The 20,434-nt window shown below is 43.7% G+C and overlaps 1 protein-coding gene across 1 annotated transcript in view; it reads left to right on the top strand.

Annotated features, from left to right (window-relative positions):
- Positions 1 to 18,508, top strand: part of LOC144754231 (butyrophilin subfamily 2 member A1-like) — a 471,426-nt gene extending 452,918 nt beyond the window's left edge. The window contains exon 12 of the mRNA XM_078641822.1: positions 17,505 to 18,508. Coding sequence (XP_078497948.1) covers positions 17,505 to 18,019 — 515 coding nt within the window. The 3' untranslated portion in view covers positions 18,020 to 18,508. The remainder of the gene's footprint in view (positions 1 to 17,504) is intronic.
- Positions 18,509 to 20,434: the final 1,926 nt, after the last annotated feature.

Here is a 20,434-nt window from a genome sequence, read left to right as displayed (position 1 = left end):
AAGGGAAAAATAAAACTAATAGTTACAATTATACATTGCCTATGTTTGATACATATCGATACATTATGTACTGTTTACAGTACAAATATTTATGATGGTTTAATGTTCCCAAGGCACATATCCTGTTTCTCCCATGTGCGCCTCGTTCTGGCCTTCCAAGGGGATTTTTGTAGGGTGCATGACTTTCAGACAAAAGTATTTATGACACCTGTGAATAAAGTTACTTTGGATGACAATTCACCCTGCCAACCATGCCAGAACACAGTTCTGCGGTTGTGTACACTGTCCCCCAATGATTATGCTTGACAGTAATCTGAGCATCCGGCCTAGGGCTATACATGAAACTAGAGGTGGGTGGAACTCTGTGGAATGTCACAGAGCAGAGGTAGGGCTTAATTTCATGTTTAATCTGACTGCAGATAGAGTTTCAATTATCCTTAATATGAGATGGTGTTTTACTTTTACCTGGTATTGAGCAAATAGTGGTCACTCTCTACCAGTTGCGTTCCTTTGGCAGGTGTCTTATTTCTATATGTTCAACCTATTGCACTTGTACAAGGCATATCACAGGGCTGTTGAAGGCCCCCCCTAACTCCCATCAAATTGTCCTTAAGAAGAAGGCTGGCAATGCATTGTTTCCCCCTTTCTCTGTGTTTCTTAACACAGGTTCAACTGCTGCTCTCTTTGTTCTGGTAAATAAAATCTTTCTTAGCCTGGTGGTTTTTCAAAGAGTGTTCGTGTTAGCCCATTGGCTGTGAGATGCTTGCATTTGTAAGACTACCCCTGCTCTCTCATCCACTGTGGTGTAATATAGCTGTGATTTCATACAAGAAAACAAGACAGAATGCCAGGATCTCATTTTGCTATGCATTTTACAAGTCCGTCAAGTGGCATTATGACATACGATACAAGCAGTTAGTGTTCTCACAGCCTGTTCTAAGAAACAGGCCATGCCCACGCTACCAAGCCAAGTTTGCAACTGACTAGGATGGGCAGTGGGCACACGTAGGCCTTGAGACCCCGAGTCATAATCCCACAACACCCAAGCATCTCCTACCTGGCAAATAACCCCAATACTGTAAGACGGTTATGGTCCGGTCTCATAATTCTGGGCTGCCCCTGTGTTGCATCCTGTCTGGAAAATCTGCTCTGCATGAACAGCTGTTAGCACAACCAGTCCTGCAGCAAGTGTTGCTGACTATCATTTTATTTATGGCAGAGCTATGAACATTTGCATTATTTATTTTTTAAAGTATTTTTTGGATTGGTTCTCTTTAGTCTGTATCGTTGCACTGATTGGTCTTCGTTTACTAAGGTGAGTGAGCCACAACACGTCTTCTCTGACAATTGTATTAACCCCTTCGACGCTCATGACGAGCTGGGCTCGTCATGAGGTAGCCTCCTTGCACGCTCATGACGAGCCCAGCTCGTCATGAATAATGGGTTTTTGCATATTCCAGCACAGCAAGGGAAAATGTGCCGCAAGGATGCGGTTAATGACTCGAGGCAAGTCAGTTGTCTTGTTCCTCATATGTAAGCCTTTGTTGTTATATATAGAGCAATACTATGGCCTACCATATACAAGAGAGATGTTTGATTGTTTGTACAGTGGCATCCTGAATTGAATCATTTTAAGATTCTCTCAAAATTGATTATCATGGATAACAAGCCACAGTGTAGAAAAGTAATTGCCCAGAGTGTCACAGTTTGGTCATGCTAGAAAGCTAGAAGTGAAACCAGAGTCTCTAGTTCATGGCTCTGCCCCTTAGTTTTTGCCCCAGTTCATCAAAATGTTCGGACTGGCCTGGGCATGCTGCACTAGTGACTTTATTTAATTGCCTCAAGCTGTGCATGGTGGGAGCATGAGCCACACTGTTAAAACATGGTATTTCAAGCTGGTATTTATTTAAAGTCTTATAGTTTGAATTCAGCAGCTACCTATGTTATGCCATCTATTAATGTAATAACTGCACTTTCACAATTGCTTTATTTACCTTCCTGCTTTCTCAAATTTGCTTGAAAATGCACGATTTTTCTTCTTTTTTTTCAAAATTTTCGTGGGGGGTTATCCCCCCCAAACCCCTCTTTTGGGGTTCGAGCACGCTCGCTGCGCTCGCTCGCTACGGTGCTGTATGCAAATCACTTTGCGCCTCACCACTTTCAAATATTACCCACCGCCCCTGGCTGTGAGTTTAGCCCGAGCCCAATTCCTAGAACAGATAGTGGGGCCAACAGGGGAGATTCCATTTAAGGCAGAGACACTACAAAGGACATCACATGATGATCGGACCACCCACATGGAGCTATACTCAAATTCTGCACAGGGAATTTTGTGGTCCATATTTGGTCGAAGGTGTGCCCTTTGATGTGAGTTGGACAATTCACTAAGGGGCAGATTTACAAGCCCCTTGCGCCACTTTTGTGTCACTTTTCCCATGTTAAAAGTGACGCAAAAGTGGGGCAAGGGGCTGGTAAATCTGCCCCTTAGTGTTCAGATTTAAGTCAGTCGGGACAGCTGTCAAGTCCTTGGCTTGTTGTCCCCCTTCTGACTCATTTCCCCAATAGTTGAAATCTCGAACCATAAGAACATTAGCTTGATCAACAATGAGATGTTTAAAGATTCGGCCAGGGCCTGAAGGAAGTCTGGCATGTATTTGGGGGGTCGATATGACAGCACACAAGTAAAAATACTAGGATGAAGACTCCCAGTGGATAATAAGATTCTCCACCGAGGGGAGCTCTAGAGGGGTCACTTTTTACAAGGCGGGCTCTTTCTTGATGATAGCCGCCACCCCTCCTCCCTTTTTCCCTATGTTCCTATTGATTTGTAGGATATAATAGTTGTTGGAGAGAGCCGCAAGTATGTCTGGAGAGGACACCTCCGTGAGCCAGGTCTCTGTTTATAACAAGATGTACGGGGATTCGGACTCCAGGAGATAGAAGACCTCATCCTGGTGCTTCACTAGAGAGCGTATGTTCAAATACACTACCCGGAGGTCAGTAAGGTTAGGCTGAGAGAATCTAGGGGTAGTGTTTGGTGCTGACAATATTTGTTGAGGGTTAGAATGCCGTCTTGCCTCCTGGGCCCCATGTTGTGGGGATACCAGGATCCTTATTGACTTTACTACCTTTGTGATTGAGGGGGAGATATAATGCCTCCCATGAATGTAGACCAGCAATTAATTTCTGGAGTAAGTGATTACCAGGGCATAGTAACTGGCCCTTGGACCCGTTTGGACGGGTGCAGACAGGCTTTCCAATGGCCTGCGCCTGCTTCACGCGCCCACCGCACACACACGCCATACTGCTTCTTAAGTAGGAATTGTGAAAACCCCCTCCACTGCCTACGACCAACTGAGAAACTGATTGGTTCTCCCCCAGCCAATCGCACTCGACTAGCCCTGATTGACAACGTCCATGAGGTAAAAAGCAGTCAGAATCAGATTCACTTCTAGAATATACAACAGTTTAACACAGTTTTTTAAAAGCTCAGTTTTTCTAAGTGAAATTAATAGGTACAATAAATAACACACATACATATTTTACAATTTTTATATTTGAATAAATATCAAGCATTGCAATATTTTAGTACATTTATTAAATAAAACAAAATAAATGTATGTAAATACATGACATATTTTTTTACAATTATAAAACAAATGCAGAAACTAATAATCTGTATTACTTTTTCCATAATATACATTTTCATATTTCAAAAAATATTGTACATTTTTAACACCTTTATATACATTTCATAAGTGTTGTTAAATGTGAATATTCTTAGTTTATATTCAATCATTGGATATATTTTATAGTATTATTTAATTTTAAATAATTCTTACAACATTTTTATACATGTATAATATAACATTGTTACTATTTTTCACATTGATTCCAATGGGGAGATAGTCTTTTTTTAACTTTTATTAGGAACCCATTTTTTTTCTACGACTATCTATATTTTGTACTCTATTGGTGTTATTAGGGTTGTCAATTCCAATTGGCACATTTTAAACAACCTGTTATTTGCTCACTGGCAAAAAAAACCACTTCAAAGATATTGTTGGACTATCTGTGGCGCCGCGGCCAGGGCGACTGACGCTGGAATCTGGAGACCACGGTTCGATCCCCGGCTCCGGCGGCAGGTTAGCCCAGCACCATGTGACTCTGGGCAATAGCTCGCTTAATCTTCCCGACGGCCCCCCAGCGCCTAGAGACCCTTACGGGTGATTGTGCGCTTTAGTGGACTTTACTTTACTTTTACCACCAGCCCCTCACTTGTACAAAAGACAATAGATGGTAGCAAGCCTGTAGTTTGCACATTAAGATGTACCCAAATGCAAAGCCTGTGCTTCAGTGATACAGACAGAATCGATTACCCACAATAGCGTTACAGTTAAGGTAAAAAAAACACAAATTGCAAAACCAAAAATGGGATTTACTATCTTTTATGCCCATGTCACTTAGGCTATAAAGGGGAAACCTCTCAAACTATGGCTACACGCCTTACAGAACACCGCTCAGCTATTAAAACATCTAAAATGTTGCTCCCTTTGGTCAAACACTATTTAGATCACCAACATAATCCAGAAGAGATACAATAGGTAATTCTAGAGAAAACCGATAATTCCTATGTTACCCTTAGTACAGAAATAAGGAAAATGAGAGAAGTCTATTGAATTTTCACCCTTAATACGTTTAAACAAGGCTTGAATAATGAGCCTCAGTGGGAAAATGCTATACGATATAGTAACAACTAATATTGGAACGATATGCCCTTCTCTGCCTCTGTGGATAATGAGTCATGCTCTGTTTTGATTTCTGGGAGAAAAATGGGGGGTTTCGTCCAAATGACGCCAGGTAGGACTATTGAATACAATTTCAGAAACGGAGAACCTGGCTCTCAATTTTACAAGCTGCTTTTTATTATAGCAGACTGGAGCTTAGACCAATAGGTTCTTAAGCCAATTATGTTTTATTCACCAAACTTTCATCACATTTGGTATTTTTATATAACCTTTACTTCATGTATAAGTCAAATACACATCAAATACACAATGGCTATCAAACTTAAAATGTGACTACATACAACAAAGTCCGCAAAAAAGTGTGAGCATAAATCATATATAAATCAATGAACAAAACTGACAATTACACCAGTAGATAGTTGACACAAATAATACAAAGCAGTTCCATCAGGCCCTGTTAATTGGCAAGATTCACGAGTCTGCTGCTGCAAGGGATACATGCTACTCTATGGGATACATCTTGAATTTGAGCCCCCTATCTATACTAATATAATAAAGAGAGAGCCCAAACCTTTGAGGCGGGTATTCTCAGGAACCACAGCATCAATCACAACACCCAATACAGCGTTGGAAAGGGCAGTTGCAGCAGAAGGACATAGGCTATGCAGACACCCACCATATACATTTAAAAGGTAAAAGAACCGTGCCAGCAAAGTAGTCCCTTGTGGGCGTGTCTGCGTTATGCTGTGGGCGTGTGCTGGGGGGCGTGTCAAACGCTGGGGGCATGTGGTATGTTCCGCCCTTCATGCCATGTCTCATATCGTGTGCTGTGGGCATGTGCTGGGGGTGTGGGTGTGTGCGGGGCGCGGGGTTACGGAAAAAAAAAGCGAGCGTTGTGCCCAATATTTCATTGTTTTTTCTTCCCAGGTTCTGTACATTCCAGCTCCGGGTGTCGACCCTGCTCCCTTTAAATACCCCTGCACCCCATAATCATAACCCACCCTTACTCCTTAAAATACCTCAACACCCTTAAACACTAACCCATCTTAACCCTATAAATATACCCTGTACCCCAAAACCCAAACCTATCCCTAAACCCTAAAAATACCCCTGTACCCCAAAACCCAAACCTAGCCCTGAACCCTATAAATACCCCTGTACCTCAAAACCCCAAACTACCCCTGAACCCTAAAAATACCCCTGTACCCCTAAACCCAAACCTAGCCTTGAACCCTAAAAATACCCCTGTACCCCAAAACCCAAACCTACCCCTGAACCCTAAAATACCCCTGTACCCCAAAAGCCAAACCTAGCCCTGAACCCTTAAAATACCACTGTACCCCAAACCTACCCCTGAACCCTAAAAATACCCCTGTACCCCAAAACCCAAACCTAACCATGAACCATAAAAATAACCCTGTACCCCAAAACCCAAACCTACCCCTGAACCCTAAAATAGCCCTGTACCCCAAAACCCAAACCTAGCCCTGAACCCTAAAAATACCCCTGTACCCCAAAACCCAAACCTACCCTGAACCTTAAAAATACCTCTGTACCCCAAAACCCATACCTATCCCTAAACCCTAAACTTACCCCTGTACCCCATAACCCAAAACTATATCTGAACCCGTAAAATACCAAAACACCCCAAAACATATACCTCAGTACCCCAAAACATATACCCCTTTACCCATACTTACCTTATCCAAACATTCAAAAAAACATGCTTTTATCATTCATGCATTTACAACGGATTTCGTTGTAAATGTATGCGTGATAAAAGCATATAAAATGTAATGCCATGCGTTATAATGGCATTGCGGAGTCATGGTACTTTCGTAATGAAAGTATGTGGAGTGATGGTATGCGGAAAGAAAGTTGCGGAATAATGGGTGTTTACCCTCCCCCGGTAAGTACATTGGTGGCACGGCGGCCCACATCTCCAGCAACATACTCATATTGTTTCACCACCGATTTGAAAAATGCACAGGTCTCTCTCATTGATGGCCAGCACTGACAAATACTTTTAGATACACCTCCCGCCACAAGTTCTAGAATTGCGAACTTTAGAGCTAGGGAGCTACGTTCGAATCTCTGCATCAGCTCAACATCCTGTGATTCCAGGCAAATCGCTTTGTCTCCCCGTGCCTACCACAAATGAATGAGTTCTTCTGTAATGTAAATTGCGCTCATGCCATGTTGTCGAGTTCGCGCTATATAATATTTCAAGGAAAAATAAAGTAGGGAAACTCGAGTTCACACACTACTGAACGCGGACTCTTAAGTGCATCAGCAGTGCACTGTGAATTGGAGTGATTCACAGGCCTGTCACAGATAAGAAATGCTATCAAAACGAAATCCTACAAAACAATATACTACTGGCTGGCAGCAATTCATACCCGGACAAAGTCGGGACGGGCTGCTAGTAGAGGATAAAAGCATCTCTTGAAGCCCTTTGTATCAAAATAAGAAAGGAAATGCCGACGCGTTTCCAATCCCGCATTGTAATTACGGGATTTTTATCAGGGCCGAAGCACGGCGTAACCTGATATTGTAGTCCTGAGCGTTTTAAGCTTCCTGGTTTAACTGGACATTCTCAAGGACAATAGTATCCTGAAAAAGGTAATGTAATTTTGAGCATCCAGATGTGTTTAGGTGATGACTTCGTCAATGAAATTTTCGCATGCGCGGGTCAATTTCAGCACTGATTATAGCTGCGTGTTTCAAGTGGCAGCCTTTGTTCTGCTGTAGTGTCTTTCAGTACAATTGCGCTGTTAATTTTAGTCTTCGTTAGGGGCCAGTTTTTCAAGCGTCATTAGTCCAGCTTTTTCCACTCAGTCGGAAGGACTATTGTCCTTGAAAATGCCCAGTTAAACCAAGAAGCTTAAAACGCTCAGGACTAAAATCTCAGGTTACACCGTGCTTCTGCCCTGATGAAAATCCCGTAATTACAACGCGGGATTGGAAACGCGTCAGCATTTTCACCGCTAGATTGATCACATAAATATTTCTTCTATATAGAGTTCTAACAAATATTATCAGTTTGGTTGCATGGAGCTCTTTTGACTTGAATATAGTTTCATCGCTAGGATTACGACTTTTGTGCCCCCTTCTCAGGTACTTATTTTTGCACTTTAGCTTTCCATTTTGGCTTTTAGGTAAGTTATACTACTGGGTACGTCCCGTATCTTTTGTTATTCCATCTTTCATTTTCTACCTCTCTGGCTGGTGGCCGCTTGGTAGATTAGTCCTCTATCATTACCGACGTGTTCACCTAGACAAATCTGGAGCCCTACAGAAGGCTCACGCATCTTGGGATTCTGGTATTTTGATCCCTTCCGGACTCTAGTGGCATCCCCATTTGGAACGACTAAGCATTGATACATCCCGGTGAGTTTTACTCATGTTCACTCGTGTGGGACATTTATAAGTTTGCCCTATCTCAATGTAGTTTCTTCTAAAATTTCTATAGAGAGAGAATGGCCAGATGTAGGATGGCTATTACCGGTCGGTATCGGCCGAAATCTGTAGTTAACGACCGGTAATAGGCTTTTCCTATGTAGGTGGCAAATTTACCGATTCGGTAAATAACGAATCGGTATATACCAATTCGGTACTTACCAAATCATCATTTACCGATTCGGTATTTACCGAATCGGTAAATGACATGTAGGAAGCACTTGAAAGAGTGCTTCTGTGCTTTAAGGATTCGTTATTTACCACCAACTATTAGTTGGTGGTAAATAACGAATACCTCCGTAAATGCAAATCTGTGCATTTACACCAGTGCCATGTGGCAGACATACATGCCCGCTGGGGGGAAGTAAGTCTTAGGGCATGTATGTGTGCCACATGTGCACACAAGCACTATTCAGGGGTGCAACAGGGTGTCAAAGTGACACCCTGCCACCCTTGACTCTGTCCCTATTTTACCGAATCGGTAATTACCAATTCGGTAATTGACATTCATTCCTATGGGCCTCCAGGCCCATAGGAATGAATGGCAAATACAGAATCGGTAAATACCGATTCGGTAAATACCGAATCGTAACGATTTGGTATTTTTTACCGATTTTTTACCCACATAGCATTTACCGATTCGAAAATACTGAATCAGTAAAATTCGGTATCGAATCGGTAAATTACAATTACCTACATCTAGCCCATAATTGGCCTTAGATGATATCCGTGGGTTGCATGCCATGCCTAAACACCTTGGGCACACAGGCCCTTCTTATCCCATGGTGCATCTGCATCGGCGGATGGCTTTTCTGATAACCGAACTGTTAAGTGGCAAGGTAATTAAGTATTTTTACTGTGTTGATATTTACACACATCTGCCTATATTGGTCTCATTAATAGACACTTTCGATAGGAAATTAAAGGTACTATCTTACCTTCTAGATATGTTTGCCTATTGATATATTACACTAATAATCGTCATCCACTTGCATAGGTTTCTATACCATTCCAGTTTGTTTATGCTGCTGATTCAAAGAGAACAGTATTCACTATTAAGCTCAACTTATGCAGCATGCAACATAAGTAACTTTTGATCCCTGTTTTCTCAAACATTCTTTATATACTCAGTTGACCCACTAAATATATCCTCACCTAACCAGCTGGGCGACCTTGGCTTCATCTCTTTACAGCATAGATTGGAAGCAGGCGGTCATACATAAGACAGTCTTATTAGTGAGCACAAACTACCCCCCCCCCCCCAACTTACTCTACTTGATAGGTAAACTTAACTAACTAGTTAGTTGATTCTGCATCACCTTATGTCAAGTAATATACCTTATAATGTTGGGTTTCTATTCACTAGTGTCTCTGGACAGCAAAATCAGACCATTACAAAATGTATTTTCAATCAATAACTGACTACATATTTAAGGGTAATTATTTCAACCGTACTCCCATTTGTTCATTACTGGGTCCTACTGTTCATAACATTGGTCATTATGTTTGGTCATGCATGATGATCAGCTAATGGCACAGGCGCAGTACTAAGAAACTTTATAGCATGTTACTATCACATGCACGTAAACGTATACATCATTTTCACAACATTGGGCTTCTTGATTCTTTCTGTGTCTTCTTTTTAGATTTTCTTTATTTTTCTTTTCTTCTTTTTTGGGCGCACCTGACAAGGCTTTTCTTTTTGAGATGCGTTTCAATTATGTAAATGTAAATGTAAATGTAAATGTATGTGTCTTGTAAAGCGCACTGCTACCCTGAGGCGTCGTGGCGCTGTAGACCGCTGGGGAACCCGTCCTGGCTATCCCTGTGAGATGGTCCCTACTGGGTATCTCCAAGGTGAAACCAGGCATCCCCGGCGAATGTGGGGGGCCGTTGTAGAGATGTGGCAAGCTAATGCCCAGAGTTGCCGATTGTGATCCCTGGTTAGAGTAGGCACCGAGGCGAGAATTATCGAGTCCGCTGACCCTGGTCCACGACCCTGCCGCGTCGGGAATTGAACCCTGGTCCCGGGCCGTTCTCTGCTTCCGGGTCTGCTGCCTCTAACCAGTGAGCCACACCACACCACAATTATAAATATATAATTATTTAAATGGCCATTAAGAACATCATGTACATTGCAGGTTTTCATTGCACATCCGGTGGCTTTTTCCTGAAGAAGGCGGGTCAGCTCGCTGAAACACACGTAGAAAAATCAGTCATCTTCATCATGTATATATACTCTTTTTAGCCATTTTATTAATTGGCTGTATATGTTGCAATTCGATCCATAATGATGTATCATGATGTTATTATTTTTGTAGCCTTTTATTTGTATATACCACATGGTTTTAAATGTTGATGCATGTGATATTTGGATGTCTTCTGTCGTGTCTCATTCTGTTATCTTGTGGACATGGAACATACATTATTTTATAATGTGTTTGTGCAATTAAATATTTATCTAATTGTATAGAGCAGGTATTGATTACCCCATGTCGAAGAATATGATTGTATATGCTTTGTGATATTATATATATATTTTTGGGATACATTTAATAAAGTATACTGCTTTTTTCACATGATCTGATTGCCTAAATCAATTTCCATAATTTAATTATAGTATTGGCTGCCAGAGTTTTTTTTGTTGCTTTTCTCGTAATTGAGTGGTATGAAATGTTGGTTCATTTTGATCATAGTCAGACTTTCCACGTTTTTTGGCCAGAGACTGTTCTTTCTCACTGTAACATCCGCACCAGCTGCACTGAACAGACACTAAGATAATACCCTGGCTACAGGACTTTATTGCCAGCCAGTTGAGCTCTGGCCATTGGCCATCTTCCCATCCCACTGCATCAATGGCTTTTGATCCACATTGACCTCTTTTGATTCATCCAGATATTCCTGGAACATGCTGTGGATGGTCATTGGTATTGCCACTTGCTAAACCTCTTTTGCCATCTCCTCTGCACTTGACTTAAGCCCTGCCGATTTAAACCAACACGATGCAGAGGTTGTGCCCAGTCCTACTGTTGCTGTTGTTGATGATGTTCCGGTTGATGCTGTTGTTGGCTGCTGTGAGACAAGACTCTCTGGAAGTTGAAGGTGGCACCCCAGAACTGAGGGGTGGGACTCAAAGTTCCAGCCGTTCTTCTTCCAGGTCTACAGCTTGCTCAACAATCCACCTGTTTCACAAAATGGCTACCAACAACGTGTGGGGAGCTCCGCTCTGCACCGACGAACCTTGCTGGCCGGATTGCGCGGAAGCTTGGGCGTGTGCTCGAGCGCCCACGCTCGGAGATGTCCTGGACGCCTTGATGTCTTTGTACGCTGTCTTGGCCCCCCGTGCTTCTACCGACCCCATGCGGCCCGCCGCCATTTTGGGTCGTCGCTCTTTCATGCACCCCTCTCGTCCTGATGCCTCCCTTGCTTTGCCCCCTTCGGCTGCGCCAGGAGTTGCTGTCGCTGTTCTTCGGCCGCTTGACGGGCCGATGGCTTTTGAACCTCTGCTTTCTCACCGCCCGGACTTCGAGGACTTGCACACGACGCGGAGATCTGCTCCTTCCCGGGCAATTGGGAACTATGGTGGACCGCTGTTTGCTCCCGCTTCGATGGGTTCGAGCTTCTGTCCTGGTGGGGCACCTTTGCATTGTCAAACTGCGAAACTGGACTCCGGCTTGCTTTTGCTTGCCCTGTCGTTGCTGCTACGATTGACTTGCTTCATTGACTTTTTGTATTCCATTAGTATGGTGGCTCTCCCTACTCTATATCACTGCCGTAACCCTGGTCAACATTACGATTATTCTGTGCTGGGTGGTCCGCTCAATGTTATCCTTTATCGGGTTGGTTTCGTGATTAGGAAGGGTTGGGGGTAAGTTGCAAGATACTGATAGATTGCTGGTTTGCCTGTCCGTTGCACTGATGCTTGTACTCTCGATATTGTGAAACGTTAAACTTTCACCCCCTCCCCCCCCCTGCGGGTTTTTGCTGTAAGTGAAGGTGTAGCATTGATTTGATAATTATTCATTTGCTGGTCGGGGGAGGGTCGTAGCCGAGTGTGTTTGTTCATATCCTCTGGCTCCTCCCTCACATTTTCATTTTATTTTTGTTTTATATTCCCTTTCCTCCTTCTTTTTGTCTCCTTATTCTACTTCTTTCTTTACTATATTTCGGGTTTCGGATTAGGGCGACAGGCACGCTGTTTGGAGGGTAGGCCGTAGCCTTCTGCAGGGGTGCGGGGTGGGACGGGTGGGCGGGGTCTTTCAGATGTTTCTTTTTTGGTTCTATGGCCCTCTTCTATCCCTTTATAGCGGTGCCGCTTCTGTCCTCGCTTCTCTGGCATGATTGGGTTGAGGTCTGTCGCTATGCCACTTTTATCTGTTTCAATGCTCCGTCGCGACTGCCATACCCTTCTTCTCGCCAGCTCTCTACTTTCTTCTGCATTGTTCGCCGCGGGATGCCTGGCCCGGGGTGGCGCCCATCTTGCACGATTGTGTTTCTCCTTTTATATTTCTTTTATTTCTTTTCCTTTTTCATTTTTCGTATATTTTAGATCAGACCGGGGGTCGGGTGGTGTTCCTTTTGGGTAGGATTTAGTACTCTGTGCTTATGTTGTTTGCACTGTTTATTGGATTTGTGTGTACGGCGTTGATATTAGTACACAGCCATTGAATGCTCGCATATCCTGTTTTCGCTTCCTGACTATATTTCTTAGAGGGCCTGTATCCTCCTACATGGCTTGTTCCGCGTAAAACTCGCTTTATTGTATGACACTGGATCCTTTCTTCCTGCTGTAAGAATGTGCCCTCTCACATCCTGCTATATAGTGGTTAAGTTTGCAAATAAAACCTGCAGTGATATATTGACTGGGTGGGCGCTGACTGGCGCGGAATGAAGTATAGTGTTTATGTATCCTGTCTACGATGTTCACCGCACAAATCCTAACTATTGCTGCTTCTTTAGTTGATAATATGTCGCATGGCTCGCCCTTTCGGTTGTCTGGTCTGAATGTATGACACCTCTTTAAATTTATAAAATGAAACCTACGTTATTCTTCTTATTCCGCAGAATGGCTTCAGGCCCGGTCACAGTACTGAGACTGCGCTCCTATACATGGCTGAACACCTTCGCATGTTGGTTGATTCGGGTCATACGGCGGCACTTGTGCTTCTCGATCTAGGTGCCGCCTTTGACACTGTCTCCCATGACATTTTACTCCAACGTCTGGTTGAGGCTGGGGTAGATAAGGTGGCCCTTGATTGGTTCAGATCTTTTTTATCTGATCGCTCCTTCAGGGTCAGCATTCCCCCCTTCGAATCTAAACCACATGCGATTGCCCAGGGAGTACCACAGGGATCGGCTCTAAGCCCCACCCTATTCAATCTTTATGTCCAGCCGCTAGCTGATGTCGCCATGCGTGGGAACCTTTCCATCGTGTCCTACGCAGACGACACTCAGCTGGCGGTTGCGATTAGTGGAGCCTCCGATCTCGAGGCAGCCAAGTTCCGTGAGGGACTTATCTCTGTGGCACACTGGATGAATGACAATTTCCTACAATTGAACGCAAAAAAAACCGAGGTGCTCATTGTGGGAAAGCAAATTCATCTGTGGGATGATAACTGGTGGCCTCAAGAGCTCGGACCCATTCCTATCCCTGTTACTGAAGTAAAAAATCTTGGGGTGTGGTTTGACTCCCATTTGAGTTTCACCACCCATACAAAAAAGACCGCTGCTTCCTGCTTTGGGATTTTGCGTCAGCTTCGGTCCACCTTCAAATTTTTTGACGCTCCCACTCGTCAGCTTATCGTGCAAGCCATGATCCTGTCCAAACTGGATTATGTTAGCTCTCTTTTTCTTGGAGTCAACCAGGCTGAGCTTTCTCGCCTCCAACGCATTCAGAACGCCGCCGCCAGGGCTCTGGTTGGCCTGCCCAAATTCTGTTCAGCCAGGAAAACCATCTACAATCTTCATTGGCTCCCGGTGGCACAGAGAATAAAGTTTAAATCTTTGATCCTAACTTTCAAAATTCTTAAACTTTCTTCCCCTCCGATCCTTCAGCATCTAATCTCTCCCTATGTGCCAGCTCGTACTCTGAGGTCCTCTGCTCTTCATCTTGCTATCGTTCCTCGTTTTAAGAGATCCAGGACAGGCGGACGTTCCTTCCAAGTTCTTGCCGCCAAGTTGTGGAACTCTTTGCCTGTGCATATCCGTGCCATCGAGGGGCTTTCTGCTTTCAGGAAGGCAGTAAAAACCTTCCTCTTTCCCCTGGTCCCCTAGTTATGTTTGCTGTGTTGTGTTCTTGGTCTCTGTCCGGTTTATGGTTGTGTTCTCGCGCCAGGACGCCCCTTTGCTGGGGCATCTGTGCGCGTAATAAATCCGGTTAACATAACATAACATAACATGTCTGCTGCTAATATACTGTGGCGCTCTTATTTTTTAGCTTTTCCGCATAGCAAGACGACCTGGAATGTTGTTGATTGTCATAGCGGCCGGCCCGTAGTGGTTGTAGGCAGACGCTGTGTACTATGCATAAGATAAATAAAGGTTTTCAAAAAACAAACAAACAAAAAAAAAAAAACAATCCACCTCTTGTATTTTGAAACATTCCCTTCAGAAAAAGGAATGAAAGTGGGCAGATTATGTTTTGTATCATGGATCAAGTAGTGTGCCACAGATGTACTCTTTGGATGCAATTATGTTATGTTGCAGCCTTGTATTACAAGCCAAGCGAAGGATTAAGCTCTCAACCAAGGCATGCGCTTCTGTCTTTCCATTCACACTAGCGGCGTTGAACCTTTCAGACACCTTCCTTACCGGGATCTGTAGCAGATGCAACAATGGGATAGTTTGGCCCATGGTACTGTCTTCCATGCTAACTTCCTGTGTAAAAAAACCTCAAAAGAGAGTAGCATCTGTCTCAGGCATTTGACTAGGCCCCATTTGACAGCATCCATGGTCATAGCTTTCCCAACTGAATCCCCACCTCTTAGAATGAAATATTCATTGATCGGTTTGTACTGCTCAAACAGAAGTTGCAGCATGTAAAATTTCAAGTTCCAAAATGGTGGCACATCCTGTATCAGGGATTTAACTTGTGCTCTATTAGTATGCTGAATAATCCGCAACTGCTTTCAGGCTTTAAAAGAATTGCTCAAATGAGTGCAGATTCTTCTGCAGGTGGTCCGTATGTTGCTGACTATGTCTTCTTTTTTGAGAAACTCTTGCACCAACAGGTTGATGCAATGGGCCAAGCACAGAACCCTGAAATAACCTCCATCTGATGTGGCCTTCCCTATGTTATTGCCATTGTCAGCAAGAACACATCCAGGTTGGTCCCGGGTCTTTCCCTTTGCTCCTCGTCACCACTATGTTTGGTGCTGGATCTTCCCAATGTACTCTGGACTGTTGTCTTGAGTGTTTTTGTTTCGTCTTCCCCTGCCTCTGTATAAAAAAGGAGGAGGACCTTGTTCAAATGGAAATTCTTGCGGGTAATAGGGTTGTTGCCAGTAGCCAAATGGGTGCATTGGTGGATGCATAGGCGGTTGCTGGTGGGGGTCCTAGTAATATTGTTTTTGATGACGTCTTGTCCCCTCGTCGCTGCTGCTGTCACTAATGCTCCTTACATCTCCTGAGCTGAAGGTCCAGTCCAATGGTGCTGGTCTGAATCTCTGTTGTCTTCTCCCAGCAGTTTGTGTTTGAGGTTTCTCATAATGTTCGTCTGTAACGAATGGGTAGGTTTTCTCATGGTTGAACTTCTGGACATCTTCTAAAGTTTGGTTAGTTTTGATTGTGTCAAGTACTCTTTATCTTGGGAGTGATCATTGTTAATCTCTTCCAGTTTCTTTTTGAAAACGGAAATGTGCACTGTTGTCCTTAATTTACTCTCACTGTTTTATTTCTATGAGTAGTAAGTCGCCCGAATTTCCTTGCTGTATTGATTATTAATACCAGCCAGTCTTTTGTGCATTTCCTTGCACTATATGACCAGTTCTTTCGGAACTCCTTGTTGTTCAAGAAAATCCTTGGTTCGCTTGTGACTATCAATCCTTTGGGAGCTGTGTTCTTTCGAAGGAATTCAGTCATGAAAGCGCCATGTAGGGCCATGCAGATCTGGTCTTTTTTGTTTGTAGAAAGAGTTGGTAAAGAGAGCGCTTTCAGTATTCCTGCGATTGTGGTCTCATTGAATGTGAGTTCGTTGTTTACCTCCATAGTAACTACAGGGTGAAAATATATACTAAGGACATAGGTCACCCTACACAGTGGTAATTTCGGACCAATCTTGGTAAGATAGGAGCCCACAGTTTTTTTCCGTCCTGATGAATGCCATGGATCCTCAGGGCCACTTTGGCAGAAACATGTTAACGACTACAATCACAGTGGTGATGAGGTACTAATTCCCCCATTCCACAAATTTACTTTTAATACCAAGTGATTGCCCAGTGAATAAAGTTATATCGGCTTTTACATTGGTTTTTAAATCATTCAATTGCACAGGCCCCCACTTAGATTTTAGAGGTGCCTCCCAGTCTCCAGGTGTAAGCTGCTCTCTACCAAACGCAGTTTCTAGAGAATGAGGACTGCCATGGATGAAGCATGACACCTGGTGGTGTGTGAGGACAGTCCTTCACTTTTTTGAGATGCCTGGTACTCCATTTAGTGCATTGTAATTTCTCGGTCGCTTCTTTTCAGGGTAGCTACTTTTTGTGTACATGTTACGGTTGTAGTGCAGCATGTGCCATGTGTGGTAATGTGGTGTAATGTAGATGCGTTATGTATGGCAGGTTGGTGTAGTGTCATTTGGGTCATGTGTGGTGTAGTGTGGTATGTGTCATGTGTGGTAGTGTGATGTAGAGTACTATGTTTTATGTCTACTAGTTTGATGTAGTGTATGCTTCATGTGTGATAGCGCGGTGTAGTGCAGTATGCGTCATGTGGATTGTGGTGTAGTGTATTTTGGGTCATGTGTGGTAGTATAGTATGTGTCATGTATGGTAGTGTGGTGTAGCAGGTGTAGGGTAGCATGCTTCATGTATGGAGGTTTGATGTAGTGTAGTATGGTGTGTGGTGCAGTGTAGTGTGTAGTAGAATGTCCTGTCTATGTAGTGCAGTGTGATGTTTGGTGTAGTGTGTGCTCTAGATGAATGCACGCTGTAGTGTAGTGCACAGTCTAGTGCTGTGCACTTTCTAACAAAGCGTGCCCCTTCCAGATGTGGTGTATATTAACCAAATGTAAAACAGAAGCAGTAATTACAGCCTTTATTTGTGTCATTAAATCTCTAATTCTGAATCTCTTCTCTGCAGTGATGGTGACTCTGGATCCTGACACGGCTCATCCTCTGCTCCTCCTGTCTGAAGGGCGGAGACGCGTGAGGCAGACAGACACAGCACAGTCCCTGCCGGACACACCCAGGAGATTCACCTTCCGCTTCCCCTGTGTACTGGGGAGCGAGGGGTTCACCTCCGGCAGACATTACTGGGAGGTGCAGCCGCTGCAGGAGGGAGTAGTGTGGTTTGTGGGGGTCGCACCAGAGTCTGTGAACAGGACAGCACTCTTCACAGTGTCACCTGAGGGGGGAGTCTGGGCTGTGCAGGTTGGGGGGGGTCAGTACATGGCTCTCACCTCCCCTCCGACCCCTTTGCCTCCTCGTGAGAAGCTCCTAAAGCTGGGTGTATATCTGGACTACGATTTGGGGCGGCTGTCCCTGTACAATGCTGACTCCATGGAGCTTCTCTACACCTTCCCGCAGGCCTCCTTCACAGAGCGGCTCTTCCCGTTCTTCTATCTCTGGGGAGGAGTGGAGCTGAGGCTGGTGTGAGAGCTGCAGGGAGCTTCAGCCCCTCATCCTTCCCTCACACCGGCCTACAGGGGAGGAGCGGAGCTGAGGCTGGTGTGAGAGCTGCAGGGAGCTTCAGCCCCCCATCCTTCCCTCACTTCCCCTCCAGGATTGTTCTCATGGTGACAGAGATGGTGTCTCCTAGTAAACAGGCAGCCCTGTGAATTGCCCTTATTAATAAATCACTTTCCTTGTATACCTCACTGACTTATATCCCACATTTCTAAGTCCCTGCACTCTGCCGCAGTCTCTTATGATTTATGCAATGTATGCATTGTTTGGCAATGGGGTCTGTTTACTGTGTGCTGGGTCAGATTCAGGGCCGGCTTTCGGACAGTGTGACCGGTGCAGCCACACCTGCACTGACCTGGGAGAGGGGCAGTGTTCAGAAATAACCATTGGCTTGAAGCTCCTGTTGTTTCCTTGTGTCCATCAGTTTTCAGCAAACAATAAAAATGTCAGTAAATTGCATGTAATTAATGTTTCTTCTGGAGAGAGATCGAAGTTTTATGGCAGTTTTGATTCTTCATAAAGTAGCATAGAGGGTTAATATGCCTGCTGCAGAGAACCCGTACATGCACATCACAGAACGGTAATACTCATTTGTTTTTGTAACATGTCCTGTACACTGATTTACACATATAAGAATCCTTGCCTCTCTATAAGGTGTGTGTGATGTAAAGTACTCTGTCACACTAAGGTTGCCATGAGTAGCGCTATAAAACTAAAGATTTGTATACTGAGAGAGGAGCTGTGGAGACATGAGTGGCACTGTTGGAAGGCATTAGGGGCATATCAGCAACAACCGGCGATAATTATCGCAAAGCGCACTTAGCACTAGGATAACTATCGCCGAATTTTATCGCTGAGAAAGCATGCTATTAGCAACGCTTATCTCAAAAGCGATAAAATTACAGGCGCAAGCTGCCAACTGTGCGATTATCGCTGGAAATACAGCGATAATCGCACAACGTTTGGCGATAGCTTGCTGATAGGGCAGGGCAAACTTAGCCATGATATCCACCTTCCATTGGATATCATGGCTAAGTCAAACTAAAAGCAGGCGTAAGGAAAGTAGCGATAACCAAGGTTAGCGCTACTTTTCTGATCGCTATGCTTGTTAGCGTACCCATTGATAATTTGAGAAATGTCGGTTAGCGACATTTCTCCAGTTATTTTGAGCTGGAACACCCACTTTGCATCTCATTAGAGATGCAAAGGTGGGCGTCACGGTAAAGGGCGCTAAAGGCAAGGATTCACGTGGTAGCGTGACCTTGCTGATATAGCGATAAAATTATCGCCGCTTTTTGGCCTAAAACCCCCTTGCCCAGTTTCTTATAAAGCTACAGGGTAGACCATTAAATGAAGCACCTTAGGTTTTTGTACCACTGATATTCTAAAGTCACAAATTTGAAGGTGCTTTCATATGCAATAGTAAAGAAAATGGAGGATCACTGAAGTCAAATATTTGGCTAAAGTCACACAGTTTTGTTAGGCAGAGAAGCTGCGAATAATCCAGTTTTTCCGGTCTCACTTTATGCAAATCGACTCCTAAATGGGTTTCTATCTGTCTCTCCTTTTTACCTTAAATGTTAATGATTTTGTGTTGCATCACCAGTGAATTATGCTGGTATTTTTTGCCAGGATTTAAATCGTCTTTCTGTGAACAGTGTTTTTGTAACGTGAGCATGGCGAAGCCAGTGAAAATATATCACAATACAAAACAATTTTTTATATATTACAGTCCCTAAACTGTAAAGATTCCATCACAATTGCAGGCTGCCATGTATACTTTGTTGTCTTGTGAAACAGCTGCACAAGCCACTCTTGCAATTTACAAAATGTGCTCTGTGCAAGGACATGCAGACTCAGGTATTTTGAAATACTGGAGTCTACATGTGACCGATGTGCAATAATGTTAGATTGCAGCACAAATACAACACAATATCAGCCTACTTCAGTGCTTTTGTGACTCCACAAACAGTTCCAGGTTGTGCAGACATATTAGATAGAATTGCCTTGTGTTTAAACATGTATTCCAGATGTCATTGTGATTGTGTATATACAGGCCATCCTGTATTACAAGCAGAATCTATTTTTGTCATGAAACTTTAAGAACAGCAGCTAGATGTGTGACACTAGGAAGCAAATCTGCCTTTCAAGCCAACACCAAGTGCATGCTGGGACATAATGCACAGATATATTGATGCAAAAAATCAGGAGTGGAGAATCACTTGCAGTGATGCTCTGAGTCCAGAGTAAACAAACCAGAATGATTTTGTAATCATGCTTGAAATGCTGCCCCAGGAAGAGCAAAATGATGTATAACACTCGTGTTTAATGTGCGAGTCTCTGCTTGATGGGCGTTGGTTGTAATTCTTTTCTCTTGAGTAAGAC

This window comes from Lissotriton helveticus, chromosome 5_1 (assembly GCF_964261635.1).
Source record: "Lissotriton helveticus chromosome 5_1, aLisHel1.1, whole genome shotgun sequence".
Taxonomy (NCBI): domain Eukaryota; kingdom Metazoa; phylum Chordata; class Amphibia; order Caudata; family Salamandridae; genus Lissotriton; species Lissotriton helveticus.
The sequence above is the reverse complement of the archived record's forward strand: the minus strand, read 5'-3'. Positions and strand labels throughout refer to the sequence as shown.